At 47.4% G+C, this 23,828-nt stretch overlaps 1 protein-coding gene across 1 annotated transcript; it reads left to right on the forward strand.

The window, feature by feature from the left end:
- The first annotated feature begins 4,128 nt into the window (after positions 1 to 4,128).
- Blvrb (biliverdin reductase B) lies at positions 4,129 to 22,288 on the forward strand. The gene is made up of 5 exons (XM_026411557.2): positions 4,129 to 4,423; positions 12,806 to 12,970; positions 13,119 to 13,208; positions 17,044 to 17,172; positions 22,026 to 22,288. The coding sequence occupies exons 1-5, from the start codon at positions 4,345 to 4,347 to the stop codon at positions 22,181 to 22,183; spliced, it is 621 nt and encodes a 206-aa protein (XP_026267342.1). The 5' UTR covers positions 4,129 to 4,344; the 3' UTR covers positions 22,184 to 22,288.
- The last annotated feature ends 1,540 nt before the right edge of the window (positions 22,289 to 23,828 follow it).

The following is a 23,828-nucleotide window of genomic DNA, read 5'->3' on the forward strand; positions in this document are numbered from 1 at the left end:
TGGGGAAGATGAGGCCTGGGGATGGGGAGAGGCAGGTTAGGACTGGAAACAGGCCCGAGCTCAGAAGCCCACTTTTTTTTTTTTTTTTTTGCATGTTACTGGTTACTGAACCCAGGAGCACTTTACCACTGAACTACATCCTTAGCCCTTTTTATTTTTCTGAGACAGGCTCTCTATAAGTTGCTGAGACTGGCCTCAAACTTGCCATCCTCCTTCCTCAGCCTCTCAAGTCACAGGGATTAAAGGCACAAGCCATCTTGTGCCTTTATTCAGAGGATTCCCTTCTAACAGTGACTAGCTATGCGTCCTAGGTCCTCTCTCACCCTCAGTTTCTCTGTCTTGCAAGTGGATGATGATAATGTTTACCCCGACCACTTACGGGACTGCAATAACGTACTTGATGACTTAATGCCTGGCACAGGGTAGAGGCTCAGCAATTGTCACTGGTATTATTATTAGAACAATAACATCGTTAGTAATAGAATTCTATAATGCAGTAACAAGAACTATAATGAACATTTATTGGGCATTTGCCTTGTGCTCGGTACTTTATATGCATTCTTTTACGTAATTTTCACAAGTGAGCAGTTATTACTAGGCCCATTTTGCAGAAAAGGAAACTGATGTACAAAGGGATTAATTTGTTTGCCCAAGTAACACAGCTAGTTGGGGCTGGGGATGTGGCTCAAGCGGTAGCGCGCTCGCCTAGTGTGCGTGCGGCCCGGGTTCGATCCTCAGCACCACATACAAACGAAGATGTTGTGTCCGCCGAGAACTAAGAAAAAATAAATAAATATTAAAAAATTCTCTCTCTCTCTGTCCCTCTCTCTCTCTCTCACTCTCTCTTTAAAAAAAAAAAAACACAGCTAGTAAGTAACTAGTTTTCAAACATAGGCACTGTGATAGAATGCTTGTATCAGTAGCCCTACTTCTTCACCCTTGAAGCCACACCCTTTGCTATTTAACCTTTCAGTGTCTTTGTTTAAGGCAGAAAAGGTATGTGTGTTTTGGGGGCATACCCCACCCCTTGACTCTGGGATTGACCATGTGACTTGCTTTGGCCAACAGAATTGGGTGGAAGTGCTGGTATGTGTGGAAGTTCTGAGCCTCGCTCAAGATATCTTATATGCTTCTGCTTCTGTTTGACCATGGCCATGAGAAAGACAAGTTTAGGCTAGACCAAGTCTAAGGCCACAGACATGCCAGCCAAGATCAGCTACAGCAGCACCCTACTTCGACCTCAACATGAAGGTGCACCAGCAGAGAGTCTAGCAGAACTGCTCAGCTGGGTAGCCACTGAACTCAGACTCAACGGCTAAATACATGTGCTTTAAGATGCTGAGATCGGTGCTGATTTGTTAAGCAACATTATTGTGGCCATAGCCCACTGACATATTATCTGAATTGAGAGTTGTGCTTTAAAACATGCCAGGTTGAAAATATGAAATCTAAAGAGGTGGGTGATATCAGGTACATCTCTACCCTTCTGGACCTCTGACCTGGTTCTAAGACTAAGAAAGGAGGGGATTAGACCAATGGCACCCTTCTCAAAAGACCTGGACAGTTGCTAACCCCTAGGTCTGGTTGGGTTTGGGTTTGGTTTGTTTCAGTACTGGGGATTGAATCCAGGGGTGTTTTACCACGGGGCTACATTTCCAGCCCTTGAGGCAAAGTCTTGACAAGTGGCCCAGACTGTCTCAAACTAGCAATCCTCCTGCCCCAGATTTCTGAGTTGCTGGAATGACAAGAGTGTGTCTCTATGCTGGTCTTCTAACCCACTACATCTCAGGAAGGCAGCTAGGGCCTGGGTTGTGGTCAGTGTGGTAGAGATAATCCCTTTTGGTGGGCACACCAAAATCCATTGTTATTCTTCTCTTCTTCCATGGAAAGCTGTAAGTGGGGCACATGGCTACCCACCACCTGTGTGACCTTGGCCAAGTCACTTCCCCTCTCTGGACTTCAGTTTGTTCATCCGTGAAAATCCTAGGAGTGTTTGAAGATGAGTTAATGATAGAGGGACCGTGGTACCTGGTACACAGCAAACCCTCAATACATGTTTCTTGCTGTTCCTTTCCCCTCCTGTGATGCTGGGAATGGAACCCAGGGCCTCACACATACTAGAAAAATGGCCTACCACTGAGCTACACCCCCAGCCCACTATTTCTCTCCAGTGTCTGATCACATCTTAGCAAGTCCAAGTGCCTGTTCTGGAGTCGGTCAGAAATAGGTTCAATCCTGCTTTATTCTCGCTGTACTTTAACCTAGCCTCTCTGTGCCTCAGTTTCCTTCCGTGTTGAACGGTGGTCACAACTGTTTCCTCAGTGGTACTTGGGGATGGGCAGGCACTTGGCACTAGGTGAGCTTTTGGTCAGGCCGGGAGAGCAGCTCTGGCCTTGACGTGGTGATTGAATGGAGAAAGGAGAGAAGGCGAGGGGGGAGGTGGGAAGGGCTGTCCTGCCGGCCTCAGCCAAGGCTGGCCCGGCTCAGGGCTTCGGGTGGGATCCGATGCTTTAACCCTTCCGCGCCTCTCTGTCGCCGCGGTCCTGTCACCGTGCCCGAGGAGGGGGGCCTGGGAAGGACCAGGCCCCAGGGAAGACCCACGCATGGCGCGGAGGCTGGGCTAGGCTGGGGATTAGGGGCTCGTTCCGCCTTGGATCTCCTGCCTGCACCCATCAAGGGAGACCCCGGGAGCTCAGGCCGTGCCCAGGGCGCGGGGGAGGATGCTCAGGCAGGTGAGGAGGTTCTGGGGGAGGGGCCGTGGGCCCCAACGCCGCTCACCTGAGCCCGCGGCCGCCGGTGCTGCTGTCCCCGCTGCTCGCCGCACCCGACAGCCTTCCCTGTGGGCGTCCGCGGCCCGGCCCGGCCCGGCTCTGCTCTGCCCCGCCGGCCGGCCGCTCCGCCAGATCCGCATGCGCCGCCGCCGCCGCGCCTCCCCCCGCTCGCGCCGCCGCCGAGCTCCGCGCGCCCCCGGGACCCCCCTCCCGCCGCGGGCCCCGCGCCCCGGCCGCCTGCGGCACGGGTCCCCGCACTGGCACACGCCGGGCCTCGCGTTTATACACCGCTGCGCTCGGAGAGGCTGAGGTAGCGTCACACACAGTCCACACTCCCACACTGCCACACACACGGGGTCACTTGCAACGTCACAAACACACTCTCCACATCCACACACAGTGTCACTCCCTCAGATGGAGTCACACAGGGTCAAACCTTCGAACTGTCACACGAAGTCACACACAGCGTTGCACACTGACATACATGCACGATTCCACCACCACCAATGTGGTGGTTCACACAACCATGCATGTCACACACGGTCGCACTTTCCCCCCGGGATCACAAATTGTTATATACTCACACGTTGTGCACGGCTTCACAATCACACAGTGTGGTGCAATTTTACACACGCAAAGTTGTCACACCATTCAGACCCATGGGGTGACACATTCTGCACTGCTACACACTCACATCACACAGTTACAAGTCACGAATAGCATCCCAGCAACAGTAACACCCACAGCCATGTACTCAAATGGTAAGACACACACCCTAACTTGACACATGTGGTGTCACACACCGTCACAATCTAATATTCTCACACTCTATTATAACTTACACAAATCTCACACCATATCACACAGGCTGACACACTGTCATCCACAGTGTCACCACAGGTTACAGGGAGCATCAATGTTGACCACACGTGGATTCACAGTCACATTGGAACCCAAGAATGACACAAGCTGTCATCCACAATCATGCTCTCCCTTGTGGTTACTTAAGGTCACGCGGGTGCATAGGGACTCATTACCCAGTGTCACACTCACACACCCACAGTGTCCTCCCTCACTTCTCCCTTTGTTTGTTGTAGGAGACCCTGAGCAGTAGTGCAAGTACCACCACTGCAGGCGAGTCCTGGGAGAACGGGCGTGAGCCAGGAAAGCCTGGTGGGCGTGGCTCATCGCTCCGCCCCTGCCCCCCGGCGGCTTGAGCGCGGAGGCGGGGCGCCGAGCGGCCAGCTCTCCTGACCCCGCCCACTTGCTCCCCTCCAAGCGGGCGGCGTTCCTCCAAGTATAAAGGGCGGTCTGAGAGGGTGGTGCTAGGCAGTGAAAAAAAAAAACAAAAAACTGCAAGTTGACTAGCTTTCCTCCCAGTGGAAGGCGTGGTCTGTTGCTTCCACCCGCCCACCCAATTGACTCGAGCCGGGTGCGGGGGGCAGAGGCGGGCCCCTCCGAGCTGGCCCCGCCCCGTCCCTCCGACTGGGAAGGGCGGAGAGTGCCGCCCAGCAGTCATAAGGTTCCCGCGCGTCCAGAGTCTCAGGCCTTGCACATCCAGGACCCCCGAAGCATGGCTGTCAAGAAGATCGCGATCTTCGGCGCCACTGGCAGGACCGGGCTCACCACCATGGCGCAGGCGGTGCAAGCAGGCATGAGCCGGGGCGGGAGGGGGAGTCACAGGGTCCACCCGGAGAGCACTAGGAAGAGACATCGTGGGGCTGGAGCCGGGCACAGGCTGGTTGGGGTCATCAGTGTCCCAACCAAGTGTGTGAAGCTTCAGGGAGCGAAGCAAGTTTGGGGGTGCCGGGGCAGAAATGGGTGAAACTGTGATATTCAGTTTTATGTGAGTCCAAGGCATAGAAATGGGCGATGGGAGCCTAGGGGACTCCAGTGACAGTAAATCCAGAGCTCTTATGAAATGTGATTGTGGTTGTGGTTGTGATTGTCATTAGCACACCCAGAGAGGGTTTACTGAGTTAGCAAAGGCTTGCTGCCTAGCTGTGCCTTCTCGCTGCATGAGTTAAATCCAGGCAGCCCTCATTTTGGAGGGGGAAATAGTACTCCCCGCCTCCCTTGACAGATGAGAAAACTGAGGCCCAAAAATTCTGCCCCAATACCACAGCTGGTGAGTGGCAGTGCTGGGATTTGAACCCAGTTCATAGGCGTAAGCACCAAAAATGTCCATGGGCTTTGGGCTTGGACACCAGAGCTGGAAATAGGAAAGTTTAGGAGGCAGGTTGCTGTGAGCACCTAACAGGAAGAGGTCACAGAGACATGAGTGAGTCAGGACTTGTGAGCACTAGTCCTAGGTAAGTCATCAAAGGCTGAAAGTTCAGAGTTGCTCCAGAAGAGGGTGCAGGATCCTCGCGTCTTCTGCCTCTCCAGTCCAGAGTTTACCCTCTTCCGGCTGGGCCTGGGACTTCAAGATATAGAGCCCCACCCCTGCAAACATTGGGAACTCTGAAGATATTGACTATCTGCAAGACCCAAAAGGGTGGAGGCCACCAGAATCCCAGCCCAGCCCTCCTTTGGGACTTTTCTGAAACAGTTCCTCATTAGGCAGGCTTCCACCCCCCCCCCCACCTTGTGAGGATCTTGACTTGTGGGAAGGGAGACCCGTGAAAACCCATTTGCTGATCAGCATTTCTAGGGTAGGCTGGGGAAGGAAGAGGGAGAAGTTGAGAAGTGCTGAGTCATCCCGAATATCTGGATTTCCATGTTTCCTTCACCTTTAATCCCCAATACCACTAGGGCCCGCTTGCCCACCCTGCTGGTCACGACTGGAACTGCACCTAGGGGAATGAGAGTTGGAGTCTAGGGGCGACCCTGACCTAAAATTGAATTGAGATTTTATTTATCTCAGTGTAATTCAAGCAAGGTCAAGATTCCTGACAAGCACAAACTAGCGTCAGCCTGCCTACTTTCAGGAGGCCAGCTCTGACACTAAACACCTGTGTGACCCTATGCTTTGTCATCTAGAACTGTGTGACTAGATTCACTGTGTGCCTAGATATCTATAAAGTGGGGATGAAATTAGTTGTACTTGCCTTGGGTCACTTACAATGATTAAAGTAGATACAATATGGGAAGTGCTTTGAACAGTAGCCATTGAGCAGTTGGTGATCAATGAATATCCTTTGGCTGATTCAGTTTCCGTTATAGCCTAGCTTTGAATTCTTTAGGCTCTGGGTCAGACTTGCTTATGTATAAAATTTTACCTTCTCTACCTACTAGCTGTGTGGCCTTGGCCCAGTTACCTAAAACATGGTGTTTCAGTTTCCCATCCTCAGAATAGGCATGATAATAGCTACTTTGTAGAATTGTAATCTGATGCTTGTCAAACTGTAGGTCATATAGGTTTTGAAATATATTAAGTTCCAACAGTATCAAAATGTATCGCATATTGTTAGCTTTGTGAAAGTTTTGTTTTAATTATATATGTGTGCACTGGGTTAGGCAGTGAAATCCATTTTATACTAAAGATTGAGATCAAAAAGCTTTAAAGGGGCTTGACCTCTGGAATTTATTCTCATTATCAAGGGGAAAATATGTATTTCTATATATATGTATAAATATATGTACATGCAAATGTATATAATTATGCATGTTATGTTTAAAGAGAGAGCGATAAGGCAAAAGCAAAATGAGAAATCTGGGTCTTGAAACTTCTTTATAGGTCATTTATTTCAAAATAAAATTAACGGAAAAATGTAAATAAGGGAAGGGATTTCTATATATATATATATTTTAAAGGCTTGGAAACAACTAATGAACACTCTTGGGTTTTTGGTGGGGAGTGGGGGGAACCTGAGGATTGAACTCAGGGACACTCTACCACTCAATCACATCTCCAGCCTCATTTTGTATTTATTTGGAGAAAGGGTCTCACTGAGTTGCTTAGGGCCTCACTGAGTTGCTGAGGCTGGCTTTGAACTCACCATCCTCCTGCCTCAGCCTCCCAAGCTGCTGGGATTACAGGCATGCGCCACCAAGCCTGGATCTTATTCTTTATAAAGGGTAAAATGTGTGAATCCATTCTATTTGATATGGTAGCTACTGGCCACATCTGGCCCTTTAAATTTAAATGTGAGTTATGAGGCTGAGACAGGAGGATCACAAGTCATGTTTTGAGATTCTGTAGTGAGATTCTGTCTCAAAATAAAATTAAACACTGGATTGTGACTTAGTGATAGAGCACTCCTGGGTTCAATCCCCAGTACCACAAAAAGAAAAGATACGTGTGAATTAAGTTATTAAGTTTTTTAAAAATTGTATGGTGCTGAGGACTTAAAATTCTTTTTTTTTTAAATACCCCATTTATCTATTTATTCATAGAAGGAATGTAGCACAGCCCTTGGCATTTTAGGGGATCTTTATGAGTATTGCCACTCATCACTAATAATGTCAAAACCCACAGTGACCCTTGTGCTGTGCCTGTGTTCAAAGTTCTCACGATTGGGAGGACGTGTCTGGGTCTGTTTGGGTTTCTCTAACAAATACCTTAACTATGTGATCATAAACAACAGAAGTACATTTTGCAAAGTTCTGGAGGTTGGAAATTCAATATCAAGGCCCTGCTGGTGCCTGATAAGGGCCAGCCGTCTGATAGCTGAATTTTCACATGGTGCAAGGGGCTTGCTAGCTCTCTGAGGTCTCTGATATGGGCATGATTCTAATTCATGAGAGCAATACCCTCATAACCCACCTCCCAAGGCCCCCTTCTAATATCATCACCTTGGTGATCAGGTGCATTTTGGAGGAAAACACAAACATTCAGACTATAACAACATGTTTCTCAAAAAGATCTATGCAGCTGGGCATGTTGGTACGTACCTGTAATCCCAGTGACTCGGGAGGCTGAGGCAAGAGGATCACAAGTTATCACAAGTTCAAGGCCAGACTTTGCAACTCAGACAGGCCCTACATAATTCAGTGAGGCCCTGTCAAACCCTGTCTCAAAATAAAAAGTAAGAAGAGCTGGGGATGTGGCTCAGAACACCCTTAAGTTCAATCCCCAATATAAAAAGAAATAAAAATATAAAAGATATATGCCCATCTGCAATGGTGACATGTGCCTGTAATCCTAAGCAACCCAGGAGGCTGAGGCAGGAGGATCGCAAGTTTAAGGCCAGAGTCTGTAACTTAGCAAGACCCTGTCTCAAAATAAAAAGGGGATAGTGGTGTTATCTTAGTGGTAGAGTGCCCATCAATAAGTACTTTAAAAAAGAAAAAGATAGACGCACAACTTACTGTAACGGGGGTTCACTTGATGCTTTGACTATATCCCTTATGGCTTTGAAACTTTTTTTTTTCTCAGCCTTTTTCTCTCTGATCTTCTCCTCCCTGATCTTCTTTTCCCTGATCTCTTTCCTCTCTAATCTCATTTTCTCTGAATTACCTCTTAAAAAAAAAAAAACCTGTTTCTGCTGATGGGCAGAATCACAACCTTTGGGACAGGAGTCCCCTCTGTTTCTCCTTTGCTAGCAAAGCCATAAACCGTCTTTTTTCTTCTCAAAACCATATCCTTGTTGTTGGATGGGCTTCAGAGCTTTTGGCAACATTACAAGGTTTCTGCATTGCCTTATTTTGTGTGGTGCTGGGGATTGAACCTGGTAATCAGGCAATGCCCACATTGGCTCCCGGCAAACTCTTGCTGCTCTCCTGTGTGTCATTCCTTTGTGAAAAGGGGGTCCTGGAGGACGGGTTTGCTGGGTGGGGTGCTCTCATTTCAGAGACCAAGAAGTTGGGGTCTGATGGAGGAAGGGGCTGCAGGTTCCTGAGCCAGAAAGCGGTAGGGCCAGAGTTTGAACCTGGGTCCCTGAGATGATAAAACCCGAGTTTTCCTGTTTGTAAAAGGTCAGGGTGGTGGCAGTGGACTCCCAGGGCCCTTGGTTTACGGCAGGTCAGCAGAGGGGGAGCCATGACAGAGGAAGCACAAGTGGCTGGGGGACCTGGGGAAAGGGGGTGAAGGGTGTCCCAGCAGAGGGATGGTGTGTGCAAAGCCAGGAGGTGGGGTGGGGGTGGGGGAGCAGCTGGTTGTGTTGGAGGAACTGAAAGAAATGCAGTGGTTCCCTGGAGAGGAGGAAAGGTCGGAGCCTGAGAGCCCTGAGGCCATCACAAGTCTCTGTGGTGGGCTTCAGGTCGGGTTGTGGGAGGCCTCTGAGCAGAGGCTCTTGGAGATGGCTGGAATATGGTTGGGGGGAGCAGGCCAGGGCCCAGGAGCCTGAAGAAGACTCTGGAAAGGGCCAGGAACAAGACTCAGGGCTGGTCCAGGCCAAGGGGTAAAACTGTGGGATGATCAAAAGGCCTGACAGCAAACAATCAGATGATGCTTATTTCAGTGTTCTGTGCTAAACTTTTGGTTAATTTTGTCTTGGTTTTGCTTTTGTAGATTTTTTGGTTTGTTTTAGTTTTGAGGTACCAGAGATGGAACCCAGGGGTGCTTAATCACTGAGCTGCATTCCTAGCCTTTATTTTTGTTTTGAGACAGGATCTTACTAAGCATTTTTTTTTTTTTTTTTTTTTTTTTTTTGGTGGTGCTGGGGATTGAACCCAGGGCCTGTGCATGTGAGATGTGAGGCAAGCACTCTACCAACTGAGCTGTATCCCCAGCCCTCACGAAGTTGTTTAAGGCCTTGCTAAATTGCAGGCTGGCTTTGAACTTGTGATCCTTCTGCCTCAGCCTCCCAAATGGCTGGGATTACAGGCGTGTGCCACTGCACCCGGCACTTTTATATGTTTAACAGCACTATAGAGCTATAATTCACACACTATATAATCCGCCCCTTGAAAATATACCATTCTGTGGTTCTCAGCATATTCAGAGTTGCGCAAGTATTCTCATAATCCGTTTAGAACATTTTGACACTGGGCACTCCTATAATCCCAGTGTCTCAGGAGGCTCAGGCAGGAGGATCGAAATTTCAAAGCCAGCCTCAGTAACTTAACAAGGCCCTCAGCAATTTAGCAAGACCCTGTCTCAAAATCAAAAATAAAAGGGGACAGGGATTGTGACTCAGTGGCAGAGTGCTTGCCTAGCACATGTGAGGCACCGGGTTCCATACTCAGCACCACATAAAAATAAATAAATAAAATAAAATAAAGGTATTGTGTCCATGTAGTACTAAAACTATATTTTAAAAAAATTTTTTAACTATAGATGGACACAAACTTTTATTTATTTATTTTTATGTGGTGCTGAGGCTTGAACCCAGTGAGTCATAACCCCAGCCTCTACTACAATCCCCAGTACCAAAAAAAAAAAAAGAACATTTTTGTCATTCCCAAAATAGACCCTATTTTCCAGCCCAACCCCTCTCCCAGCCCTAGGGAACCACTTCCCTGCTTCTGTTTTTATGAATTTGCTGTTCTAGACATTTAATATTAATGTAATCATATAATATTGTTTCTTTTTTTAATGTCTTATTTTGGATATTGATGAACCTTTATTTTATTCATTTATTTATATGCAGTGCTGAGAATCGAACCCAGTGCCTCACGTATGCTAGGCAAGAGCTCTACCACTGAGCCATGACCCCAGCCCCATGATGTTGGTTCTTTGTGACTGTCTTCTCTCACTTGGGAAAAAAAAAAAAAAAAAAAAAAAATTTTCTCAAGGTGCATCTATGTTGAAGCATATCATTCATTTATGTTCCCAATGATACTGCATTCATCCATTAAGCAGTTGATAGATGTTAGGAATAATGTTACTATAAACATACATGTGCAAGTTTTTGTGTGAAAAGCATGTTTTCGTGTCTCCTGGGCATACATCTGAGAATGCTGGGTCATATGGTACCGCTGGGTTTTATCTTTTGGAGACCTGCCAGGCAGATTGCCAAAGCAGCTGCACCCTTTTGTGTGGCCATCGGCAGCGCTTGAGGTTCATTTCCTCGAAGGATCGTGGGCGTTTATCTCTATATTCTCGCCATGCGAGTGCTGTGAAGGTGATATCTCATTGTGGCTCTGATTATTTGCATTCCATGATGGCTAATGGGATTGAACCTATTTTCATGGGCTTGTTGGCCATTTGGGCATCTTATTCAAAGGATGTTGTGTATATTTTTAGTTGGGTCATTTATGTTTAACATTGTGTTATAAAAGTCCTTTTATATAAATGCAAGTCCCTTATCAGATAGGCTTATAAAATTTTTCTCCCATTCTGTAGGTTGTATTTTTACTTTCTTACTTTTTAATTTTTTTTTCTTGTTTGTTGATAGATCTTTATTTTATTTATTTATATGTGGTGCTGAGAATCGAACCCAGTGCCTCACACATGCCAGGCAAGTGCGCTACCGCTGAGCCCCAGTCCCAGCCCTTGATGGTTTCTTTTGAGGGATAAAAGGTTTTAATTTTGATGATTTGCAGTTTATCTGGTTTTGCATTTGTTGGTTGTGTTTTTGGTGTGGTGTTGTGTGCTTGTAATCCCAGCTACTCAAGAGACTGGGGCTGGTGGATCGCTTGAACCCAGGAGTTTGGAGCTAGCATGGCCAGCTTAGTATGACCTTGTCTCAAAGAGAGAAGAGAAAAGGGGAGGGAGGGAAAAAAGGAACAATTGTCTAGGGGCTGGGGATGTGGCTCAGCAGAAGAGCACTCGCCTAGAACGAGTGGGGCCCTGGGTTCGATCCTCGGCACCACATAAACATAAAATTTAAAAAATAAAGGTATTATGTCCAACTACAACTAAAAAAAATAAAATATTAAAAAGAAGAAGAAACAATTGTCTAATCCAAAGGAAGGGGCCTGGGACAAGATCTAGTCCTGAAGGGTGTGCCCCAAGACCCACTCCCTTCAGTTAGGTCCCATCTCCCCCAGTTTCTACCACCTCCCAATAATGCCATCAAATTATGAATCTATCCTTTTACAAGAGCAATCGTGACAATCCCAGTGGCTCTCTAGGCAGAGGATTTTGAGTTCAAAGCCAGCCTCAGCAACTTAGCAAGACTCTGTTGCAAAATAAAATATGAAAAAGGGATGGGGGTGTGGCTCAGTGGTTCAGTGCCACTGGGTTCAATTCCTAGTACCAAAGGACAAAAAAAAAAAAGAACAGTAAGCCCATCGTGGGGACCCTGCCCTCCTGGCCTCATCTAAACCCAATTGCCTCCCCAAAACCTTACCTCCAACATGAACTGGAGAGGTCACAAACGTTTAGAGATCATAACTAATCATTTTATTTTTAAAATATAACCATAACAATACACCAAAACATTAAGTTCCTTTGCCACTATTTAAAACAAAGGAAGAAATATGTTAATTATGAACTTTAAAAAGTGTGTGTGTGTGTGTGTGTGTGTGTGTGTGTGTGTGTGTTGGGGTCTAGGGAGACAGAGTTAGCCAAAATTCTTTTGGGAGGGGACATACTAAGGTGATATTCTAATTTTTTTTACATTGATCAATAATATGTTTATTACGACCCTTAAAATAGGATTTAATAATGTTTGGAATTTTTTCCAAATGATAAGGTCAATTACAGTCCTGTAGAATGTTTTGTTTTGATCACGTACAGTACTGATTTGAATTCTTTGTTTAATTCTAATGCGTTATATATGACAGAATGCATTACAGATCACATTACACACATAGAGCACAATTTTTCGTATGTCTGGTTGTGTAAAAAGTATGTTCACACTGTTCGTGTCTTCAGACAGGTACATTAATGAGCACTAAAGGAAGGCTGGGCCTCCACAGGTGAGGCCAGGGTCTGGGTCCAGTCTCAACACTGGTCACTTTGGGGGCAGCATAGAGCAGTGGCCTGCCAGACATCAGCCCCTTCTGTGCTGGAGGGTGGCGGGTGTGGGGTGCGGGGAGCCTCTGGTGAAGACTGTTTGTATGTGGGCATGAAGGCATCGCCCACAACTAGCTGGACATCAACTGTGGATGAACCAGCAAAAATGTGTGAAGATCACTGCCCCAGAACAGGGACCTGGGGGATGAACTTGGGGGCTCATGGCACCCTCCAGGGCCCAGCGCCTGCAGCCCGAGTGCCAGCCCACAAGCCCACTGACCTGCCTCTCTGCTCCCTTTGCCCACAGGTTATGAGGTGACTGTGCTGGTTCGGGACACCTCCAGACTGCCATCGGAGGGGCCCCAGCCAAACCATGTGATAGTTGGTGACGTTCGTCAGGCAGCTGACGTGGACAAGACCGTAGCCGGGCAGGATGCTGTCATCGTGCTGCTGGGCACCGGCACTGATCTCAGTACTGAGCCCCCCCTCTGTCCACGGCCCCTTCCTGTACCTCGACCCCCGGCACCACTCCCGCCCCCAGCCCCACCCCTGCCACCTCTGCCACCACCGCCGCCGCCGCCGCCGCCCACCAATGACAGCCACTCTCTGTCCCCTCTAAGGTCCCACTACAGTGATGTCCGAGGGCGCCCGGAACATTGTGGCGGCCATGAAGGCTCATGGAGTGGACAAGGTCGTGGCCTGCACCTCGGGTGGGTGGTGGGGTCACGGAGGGGGGGCTGAACTGGAGGGCGGGGACTGGACGGGCCCTCTGAAAGGTGACATTGAAGCTCTTCTAAGTTGCCATGCTGTTGCCTTGACCTTGCTGAATGATGCTGTGGACACAGTGGTGACCCACACAGTCCTGGACGTTGCAGTCCAGATGGGAGAGAGGTGGTAAACTGTCATGGTCACACCGACATCCCAGAGGAACAGGGCGGGAGGGAGAAGGAACAGGCAGAGGGTCAGGGTCAGACCAAGAGAAGCCTGAGGAAACTATGGGAGCCCAAGGAGATGGCCCAGGAAAGGTCAGGGGGAGCCTTGCAGAATGGCAGAGGATGGCTGCACACCAGCTCTCTGCCCCTGGGCTCCCAGTTACGGAGGGATGGACCTTAAACGAGTAGTTGTCCTAAGGGGTTGGGGATTTGGCTGAGTCCTTGCCTAGCATGCGTAGGGCCTGGGTTCTGTCCCCAGCACCACAAAATAGTAATAATAATAATAATAACAACAACAACAGTAATAATAGTTGTCCTGAGTAATAAAAAAAGGTTACAGGGTGCATAACAAGAACAATTAATGCTGAGACAGGAAGAGAATCACAAGTACAAGGCCAGCCTCAGCAACTTAGGGAGACCCTGTCTCAAAATACAAAAAAATACAAAGGGCTGGGGATGTAGCTCCATGATAAAGCACCCCTGGGTTCAATCTCCAGCGTAAAAAAAAAAAAAAAAAAAAAAAAAAAATTAAAGAGCAATGAATGCTAGCAGTATTTATTGAGCACTTACTGGATGCTAGATGCTTAAGAGATAAAGCCACTTAATCTTTGCAAAACCCCTTTGGGTGCTTATACACAAAGTGGCACATAGTAGGTGCTTAGGAGATGCCAGCTATTGTTATTATCGTCTCCCTGGCATGGCTCAGGAGCCATGGCACAGGAAGGCCATCTGGCTGGATCACCTAAGTTCACACATCTGTGGCTGGTAGAGCAGGGGGAGGCACTTGGCTCCTGTCTCCACAGTCCACCCCCCTCACCTGTGTTTCATCCCACAGATGGCCTCCTGGGAAGGGACGTGGCGCAAGGGCAGGCTGTGTGGTGGGGGTAACAGTTCTCCAGGCAGCAGGGGCAGCAAGCCCAAAGCCCTGGCAGCCATGCCCAGCGGGAGGGCAGGAGGCAAAATCATTTATGGCTTTTTTTCCTTCAAGCTTTGAAATGGAGAAATAATTCCAGACCTGTAATTTTATAATGGTCTTCTCTTGATTTCTCTCTCTCTCTCTCTCTCTCTCTCTCTCTCTCTCTCCCCCTCCCCCTTTTCTTTGTGTTTGTGTGTCCCCGTGCCCACATGCACAGGCAACTTGAGATGAGGTCACATGATGTTGCCCAGACCAGTCTCGAACTCCTGGGCTCAAGTGACCTTCCAGCCTCAGCCTCCCAAATAGCTGGTACTACAAGCCCATGCCACCACATCTATCTTCCATATTTATTATTATTATAAATTTCTATTTTTGGTACTGGGGATTAAGCCCAGGGCTTCTCACATGCTAGTCAAAGGCTCTACTGAGCTACATCCTCCACCCTTTATTTTATTTTACTTTAAGGCAGGATCTCACCAAATTGCACAAGCTGGCCTCAAACTTGCAATATTCCTACCTCAACCTACTGAGTAGCTGGGATTATTGGTTCCATCATGATTACCATCATGCCTGGCATATAAAAAAATTCAAACAAACAAAAAAAACACAAAATAATAGAATGAATACTTATATTGCTGCCACCTTGATTCAAAAATTGCTGATATTGCCAGGCACAGTAGTGCACACCTGCAATCCCAGCAACTTGGGAGGCTGAAGCAGGAAGATCAAAAGTCCCCAGGCGAGCCTGGACAACTTAGCAAGATCATATCTCAAAAGAAAATGTTATAAGGGTTGGGGATGTGGCTCCGTGGTAGAATGCTTGCCTAGCATGTGTGAGGCCCTGGGTTCAATCCCTAGTACTGCCAAGAAAATTGTTAAAATTTATCATAATTGGCTTATCTGTGTACAAATAAATGTACACAAGTATTTTTGTTTTTCTTTTCCCAAACTCTTTGGTGTGGAGTTACATGACCAAGAAGCCCTTCAGCAACTCCTAAGAAAGGGACTTTGTCTTCTAGAACACAATGCTGTTGTCACAGCCAAGTAAATCAACTCTAGGCCTCTTCTAGTCCCTAAATCTTAGAGTCAAATATTCCCTCCAGGTTCAAGTTTCATGATTAGAAAGACCCTTGTCCTCTTAGGAGCTGGAGTTAATCCATCACACTTTGGGGAGAGTTGTTTTCTAAGGAGGTTTCTGAGAGGATTAGAAAGAAACCCAGGGTAAAAGACAGACTGGACTTGTGATTGCTCCTCGGGAGAGGCTGTTCTCAATGCTGAATGAAGAGGGAGGCCCTTCTGTGTGTGTGGCCTTGGGACTTGGTTTCCTCATCTGTAAAGAGGAACTCATGTTGTCCATGAACCAATGGGACAATCACAGTGACCAGTGACTGAGTTTTGCTCTGTGCCAGACCTCATCATAACCATTTGCATGAACTCCAACACTTTTTCTTTTTGGTCCTTGGAATGGAACTCAGGGCTTTGTGCATGCTAAGCACCTGCCCTGCTACTGAGCAGCGCCCCCAGCCCCGACTCAATCTTCTATCACCCCAGTTTACACATGAAGAAACAGGCAGCTGGCCAGCGGGAGACCGAGAACTTCAACTCAGACCGAACCGAGCTCTTAATCATCTTACCAAACTGCTCCTAAAGCATTTAGCTTGGGGGTGGCCTACACCTGTAATCCCATCAGCTCGGGAGGCTGAGGCACTGAGGCAGGAGGATCATGAGTTCAAAGCCAGCCATAGCAACTTAGTAAGACCCTGTCTCTAAATAAAATATAAAAAGGGGCTGAGGATGTGGGTCCGTGGTTGAGTGGCCCTGGATTTAATCCCCAGTACAAAGCAACAAACAAGCATTTAGCAGGGTTGGGACTTGGTTAGCATTTTATAAATGGGAGCCTCGGCTAGGCTATGGAATGCCTTCAGATATGTACTGAGCACCTACAGGGTTACAGCCCTTCTAAGGGCTGGGAATGGGACAGTGAACATGACAAAGTCCCTGTCTGTGGAACTGGCTTTCAAGGGAGGGAGGGAGGTAGTATATTAGGCCCAAGGGTGACTTTGGTGTGAAAGCTGGGAAGGACACCAGGGGGAAAGAACAGGCAGAGTAAAGGGGGTGGTCGGTAGGGCGGGATTGCAATTTTAAATAGGCTGCTCAGGGAAAGTTGCTCTGAGAGGCGACCTTTAACCAAAGTCTGCAAGGAAGAGCAGGGAGAGGGAATCGCACTGGGGCAGAGGGACCAGCCGTTGCAAAGGCTGCGGGTGGAGCTTGGCTGGCACAGGCCAACTGGAAGGGAAATGCTGGGCGGTGATGTCAGGGAGTTGATGGGGCCAGATCAGCTGGGGACTCTGGGCTGAACCCGTTGAGGACTTGGCTCTCACCCTGAGTGAGATCCACGGACAGGACCTGACTCAGGTGTTCATAGGCTCCCTTGGCTGGGAGGGATGGGAGTCAGGGACAAGGAGACCAGAGAAGAACGGGAGGTCACAGTGGATAGGACCAGGAGGGGTGGGGAGAGGTCAGATATAGAATCACTGTGATCCGCAGACTGCTCATAGGTGGGGTTTGAGAGAGAAGCGGCTGAAGAGATCTCACCTTTGCAACTCACTTTAAGGCTGCAGTGAGCCACTGTAGCATTTTGTCCTGGCCCCAAGTCAAAACATCACAGGCTGACCCTGCCCTGTGTCTCCCCATCAGCCTTCCTGCTATGGGACCCAGCCAAGGTGCCCCCACGACTGCAGGACGTAACTGATGACCACATCCGGATGCACAAAGTGCTGCAGGAATCAGGCCTGAAATACGTGGCCGTGATGCCACCACACATAGGTGAGTGGAGCTGGGACCCAGCAGCCCTGTCACTGCCAGCTTGTTCCCATCTGCCCTCTGGAGAGATCTGCAAGGCTTTCCTTGGCAATTGCACATCATGAAATTCCCAGTTCAGCTGGGTCTGGTGGCTCATGTCTGTATCCCAGTGTCTTGGGAGGCTGAGGCAGGAGGATCTCAAGTTCAAAGCCAGCCTCAGTAATTTAGCAAGGCCCTAAGCAACTCAGTGAGACTCTGTCTCTAAATAAAATACAAAAAAAGAGCTGGGGATATGATTCAGTGCTTGAATGCCCTTGAGTTCAGTCCCAGTACCAAAAAAAAGAAAGAAAGGTCTGGGGATGTGGCTCAGTTTTGATTGAACCCTGGGTTCAATCCCCGGTGCCAAAAAAAAAAAAAGGAAGAAGAAAGAAAGAAATTCCATTTCATATCCAGGTGCCCCTCCAAAAAACAACAAAAAAGGCAAACATGCTTCCTACCCTTCCCTGTCTTCCCTGCTTTACTTAATCTCCCTTCTTAATCTCCTGACATGCTGTTATCTCTGCTTAACAAGACATCTGAATGTAGAAATGTGAAACCACTACTATTGTTTATGGTGACTGTAACCCAGTACTGGGAGGTAACTAGGCTCAATGGGTGGCTCTTTCTTGGGAGTCTCAAGTAGTGCTGTGGTCATATGGTGGCTGGGCTTAGTGTCAAGTGGAAGGCTTCCTCATAGATATGTCTGCTGGTTGATGCAGACATCAGCTGGATATCTTCAGGTAGCTTCCCCATGTGGCCAGGGCTTCCTCACACCATGGTAGCTGGGTCCCCAAGGTGAGAGTCTCTGGAGGGGCCTTATGGAAGCTATATCATCTTTATGGCCTGGTATCAAAAGCCGCTTTAGTGCTACTTCCAATGCATGTTGTTGATTAGAAGCAAGTTATTGCACTTCCTCAGCATGCCCAAGACCCTAGGTTCAATCCTCAGCACCCAGGGCCAGAGGGTGGGTGACACACAAGTTATGAGGGCTGACCTAAATCAAGGAGATGGGACTGAAACTTACCACACATAGAAGATATATGCTTTCTTGATCTTATTGAATATGTGTCTCCCTCACTGGAATGTCAGCTTTTGACAGCAGAGGGGTTTTTGTTTGTGGTACTGGGATGGAACCCAGGGCCTTGCACCTGTTGGGTCAGGTCTCTACCACTGACTACACCTCCCACCCAAAGTAGGGGTTTTATCTTGTTTGGATCACAGCTGTGTTCCTAATGCCTAATACAAAGCCTGGCATGTTGTAGGTGCTTAGTAGTTGTCAGATGAACTAATGTGGGGAAACACACTTGTGGTCATGTTATACAGCATGTTGGTCAACTTTTCATCACTGTGACCAAATACCTGAGAAAAGCAATTGAAAGAAGGAAAGGTCTATTTTGGCTGAGGGTTTCAGAGATTTCAGTGCATGGTCCGCTGAATCCTTTATTCATATGCCTGTAAAGATGGCAGAGGAAAGCTGCTCAACTCATGACAGCCAGAAAGCACACACACACACACACACACACACACACACACACACACACACACAGAAAGAGAGAAAGAGAGAGAATGGGACTGGGGACAAATACAAATATATCCTTCCATCCAGGATGGTGGCACATACCTGTAAGCTTAACTACTCTGGAGGCTAACACAGGAGGTTCACACGTTCAAGTACAGACTCAGCAACTTAGTGAGACCCTTTCTCAAAATAAAAATTAAAGGGGTGGGAAAGGTAGGTCAGCTCCTGGGTTTAATCCCTAGGAGCTAAAAAAAAAAAAAAAGAAAGAAAGAAAAAGAAATAAACTAGACCCCTCCAGATCTTGTCCTAGTGACATCCTTCCTCCAAGTAGACCCCTCCCAAAATTTCTACCATCTCTCAGTAATGACATCAAATTATGAATCTAACAATGGATTAACCTCCTGATGGGGTTAGAGCCCTCAAGATCCAGTCACCTTCTCGAAGGCCCCACCTCAGCACACTGCTGCTCTAGGGACCAAGCCTTCAACAAATGAGACTTTGGGGAACATTCCAGGCCCAGATCATAATGAGAAGGAAAAGGTAAAACACAACTGCACCTCTTTTTCCCTTCTCAGGTCTGGAACCCATTCTGAGAGCAGTAGAGTCAGGCCTAGGGAGAGGCTCATTCATTCAACAAATGCCTCTCACCTGTGAATGTGTGCCAGGTGGCATATAAGTGCTGGTGATGTGGTCCCTGTTCTCATGAGGCATACATTTCTATCGGGGATAGATAAATAATGGAGAGAGAGACAGATGCATTTGTCAATGCCCGGCTCTATTATTCTACTTTTTTTTTTTTTAAAAAGAGAGAGTGAGAGAGAGAGGGGGACAGAGAGTGAGAGAGAATTTTAACATTTATTTACTTTTTCTTAGTTCTCGGTGGACACAACATCTTTGTTGGTATGTGGTGCTGAGGATTGAACCCGGGCCACACGCACTCTAGGCGAGCGCGCTACCGCTTGAGCCACATCCCCAGCCCCCTATTATTCTACTTTTTAAAAAATTTAATATTTTTAGTTGTAGATGGACACAATACCTTTATTTTATTTATTTGTTTTTATGCGGTGCCGAGGATCAAAACCAAGTGCCTCATACCTGCCAGACAAGTGTTTTACCACTGAGCCACAACCCCAGCCTCTATTATTCTACTTCTTAACCTTGTTTGAAGTGACTACTCAGAGATCATGCCTGAAAAGTAGTTGACACAGAGTAGTATATTTTAGGATGTTTTTCATGTGTGTTTGTAGATTTTGTTTTTCTGGTGTATGTGAAAACTTTTGAACCTCTAGAAATGTTGAAGGCATTAAAGATCCCTTTGTCTAGGTTTATTAGTTAATATTTTGCCATGTCCTGAACCTCTCTCTCTCCATAAATATTTTCCCCTTAATATGTGTGTGTGTGGTATGTGTGTGTGTGTGTATGTGTGTGTGTGTACATTTCTGAACTATTTGAGTACATTTTCTGAACAATTGAGTTTTCAGCCATGTCATACTTCACTCCTAATACCTCAACAGGCATCTCCCAAGAAGAAGGATATTTGTATAAGAACTGTTATCACACCTAAGGAAATGGACATTAACTCTTTTTTAAAAATATTTTTAGTTTTATTTTTTTATTTTTTTTTTTTTAATATTTATTTTTTAGTTCTCGGCGGACACAACATCTTTGTTGGTATGTGGTGCTGAGGATCGAACCCGGGCCGCACGCATGCCAGGCGAGCTTGAGCCACATCCCCAGCCCATATTTTTAGTTTTAGATGAACACAATGCCTTTATTTTATTTATGTATTTTTATGTGGTGCTGAGAATAGAACTCAATACCTTAGGTGTGCTAGGGAAGTGCTCTACCACTGAGCCACAACCCCAGCCCCCCCCCACATTAACTCTTACATCATTCATTATCCACCCCATTCTCAAATTTCTCCAGTTGTCAGAAAATATCTTTTCAACCTACCTCTTCTACCCCAAATCAAGATTCAGTTGCATTTCCCCTTTAATCTGAAACAATATCCCCTGCCCTTTAAAAAAAACAACAACAACAACAACATTTTCCATAATATTAATCAAGCCAAGTATTATTTTTATTTTTAAACATTTATTTGTTTGTTATGGTACCTAGGTCAACAATGAGGTACATTTCCAGTCCTTTTTATTTTTTGAGACAGAATCTTGCTAAATTGCTGACTTCAGGCCTCAGACTTGCAATCCTTCTGCCTCAGCCTCCCGTGGAGCTGGGATTACTGCTGAATGCCACCGAGCCCAGCTCTATTTTTTTTTTTTTTTTTTGAGGTGGGATCTCACTATGTTGGTCTCCAATTCCTGGGCTCAAGAGATCCTCCCCTCTTGCCCTCCTGACTAGCTGGCACCACAGGCATGCATCATCACACCTGGCTCTTTTTAAATGTCCCATATTCTAGATTTTTCTTTGATACAAATTAGACATTTTTGGCAGGAATACCACATGGGTGAGTATGTGTTCCTTATTGCACATGATCTCAGGCTGCCCCTGCACAGGTGATATCACATATGATCCCTACATTTAGTTGGTTGCTGTCAGATACAATTTTTAATTATCATAGTGCAGCCACTAGATGCCCTCTTCAGAGTCAGGTTATGCCTGTCCACTGTCCCTACTAAGGAAGATCTAGTTGGGCCTGGTAGAGTGTTTCCTGGTATGCACAAGGTCCTGGATTCTATCCCCAGCACCGTAAAGAAAAAAGACCTAGTTGTACCTCTAGCATGGAACATACCGATTCATTGTCACAGAATGTGTCTCTTCTTCCAGGACCTGGAAAACACAGAATCATACTTGAGACCTGACACTCAGTCCTCCCAGTGAGGTCCAGAGACAGGAAAGCACCCAGAATTGGGGGGATCCATAGCAAATCCAGCCTTTACCACTGGAGAGTGACACTTTGCACGCCTGAGAGGTGACTTCCTCTAAGGCTCAGCTGGCCCATTTGTAACCCTAGGTCCCAGCCTGACCTCTGATTTTTCTCTTTCCTCCTAACATTGTCTCTTTAGTTGTTTGCTTTAGTTGCCTTTTTCTAATGCATGTCTGTCTGCTGGAGACAGAGATTCTCATCAGTTTTGTCCCCTACTGGGTGCACTGCACTGGTGCGTAATAGGAAAGAAACAAGGAGTTGTTGAACAGATGAAGCAAACGGTACAGATAAGTGCCTGCACATGGGAAGTCCCTCTGGGCTGTTGTGCTACCTGGGCAGGGCACAGGTGGCACTGGCAAAGCTTTTGCAGTCATCATGCACTGGGGGTGGGAAAGGACATTGGCTTCAGCCATCCTTTCTGTCTTTACCTCACAGGGGACCAGCCGCTAACTGGGGCCTACACAGTGACTCTGGATGGACGAGGATCCTCAAGGGTCATCTCCAAACATGACCTGGGCCACTTCATGCTGCGCTGCCTCACTACTGATGAGTATGATGGGCACAGCGCCTATCCCTCCCACCAGTACGAGTAGGACCCTGTCCCCATCCAGGAGGACGGCATTCTGGGATATGAGACACAAAGAAAGGAACAATAAAATTTGAGCCAAGAGCTTGAAATTATTCAGACAACCTGACAATGGGACTCTCTCTGCCTGTGAGAATTTCAGTGTCTCTGTGTACAATGTTCTAGGTACTCATTCATTCATTTGTTCAGTAAGAGTTTATCAAGTCCCTTCTCTGTGCCCAGCCCCTGTGCACAGAGGAGGTAGCTAGGACCCCTGCTCTCTCTAACTGCCATGTATCTCCTAGTGCAGTGAGAAAGACAGCCCTGCCACTGACAGTGACAACCCAGAATGGTCAGAGTTCTGATGCATAAAGTACATGGAACAGTGGCATCCCTAAGGGGGTACCTGACCCAGCTTATAGAGCAAGAAAGGTTTTGTGGAAAAGGGATATACGTTCAACCTGAGACCTGGTTTGATAAGACTAATCCAAGAGAAGATTCTAGGGCAGAAGAAATAATAGGAGCAAAGGCCAGGAGGCCAGAAAGCACATAGCTTCTTTGAAGAGTTAAAATTTGTCCCCGACAGTTAATGATACTGCTGCTCTGAGGTGAGAAGGTCAGATACAAGAAGCTGGATCATGGGGGCTAAACTGTGCAAAGTCATTGTAAAAAGTTTGAGCTTTATTCTGAGGTTTCATGCAGGACAGGGGTGGGGACAGTGAGGTGTGTGTTTTTTAAGACTTTCTTTGGCTACTGTTTGGAGGTGGATCTGTAGGAGGGGGACAGCCTTGGAGGCTGGGAGAGCTGAACCAAAGCAGGGGCCTTGGGGAGGACAGAGAAGGTGGGAGGACCTCCCAGGAGCCTGGATGGACAGTCTGTGGGGGAAGGGAGGGAAGACTAATCCACAGGGATTAGTCCACCCCGCTCTCTACCTATTTCCCCACCTCTGTAGCCCTAGAAATCCCTTCCAGGTCTGCACTGCAAGCACCAGGATGACTTGATTGACAAACTCCAACGCTGGAGAACTGACCTGAGGAGTCTTAAACCTCCTCCCTTCTATGGATGGCTAAAGAAAACACCTCCCCTTCCCCTTAGTGAACACTTCTGGAGGGGCTAGGGGGTTGCTGGTGCAGACCTCAGGAAGCCAGCAGGATTCCATTTCTGCCCTCCCATTTCTCTGTCACATTGCCCAAGCATTTAATGAACTTTCATTGTGTATGAGCTCTGTGGCCTCCCAACAAGATCATCACCGCTGCTCTTTGCTGCCTCTTGATACCAGCATACCAGGCCTGGACCCAATCGTGGATCAAGACAGTCTGGCACGCCCCTCCCCCCCACACACACCAGGCCTCACTTTCCAGGGGGGGCTGCTGCGACAGAACAAACAGTGGGTGACAGAGATAACCCACAGCTCAAACAGTGATGACCCAGGACTGGGATGGCAAAAAGGTGGTGGTGGGGGGTGTCACAGGAAACCATGGGCACCCAAAATTGGCCGGATCTAGCCTATGGATGAGGACTTCTGGGAGGAGGAAACCTTGGAATTTTTTTGTGTTTTGCAGTACTGGGGATAGAACCCCCGGGGTGCTCCACCACCGTGCTACATTCCCAGCCCCGATTATTTTTTACTTTCAGACAGGGTCTCACTAAATTGCCAAGATGGCTGCGAGTTG

Source organism: Urocitellus parryii, chromosome 15 (assembly GCF_045843805.1).
Source record: "Urocitellus parryii isolate mUroPar1 chromosome 15, mUroPar1.hap1, whole genome shotgun sequence".
Taxonomy (NCBI): Eukaryota; Metazoa; Chordata; class Mammalia; order Rodentia; family Sciuridae; genus Urocitellus; species Urocitellus parryii.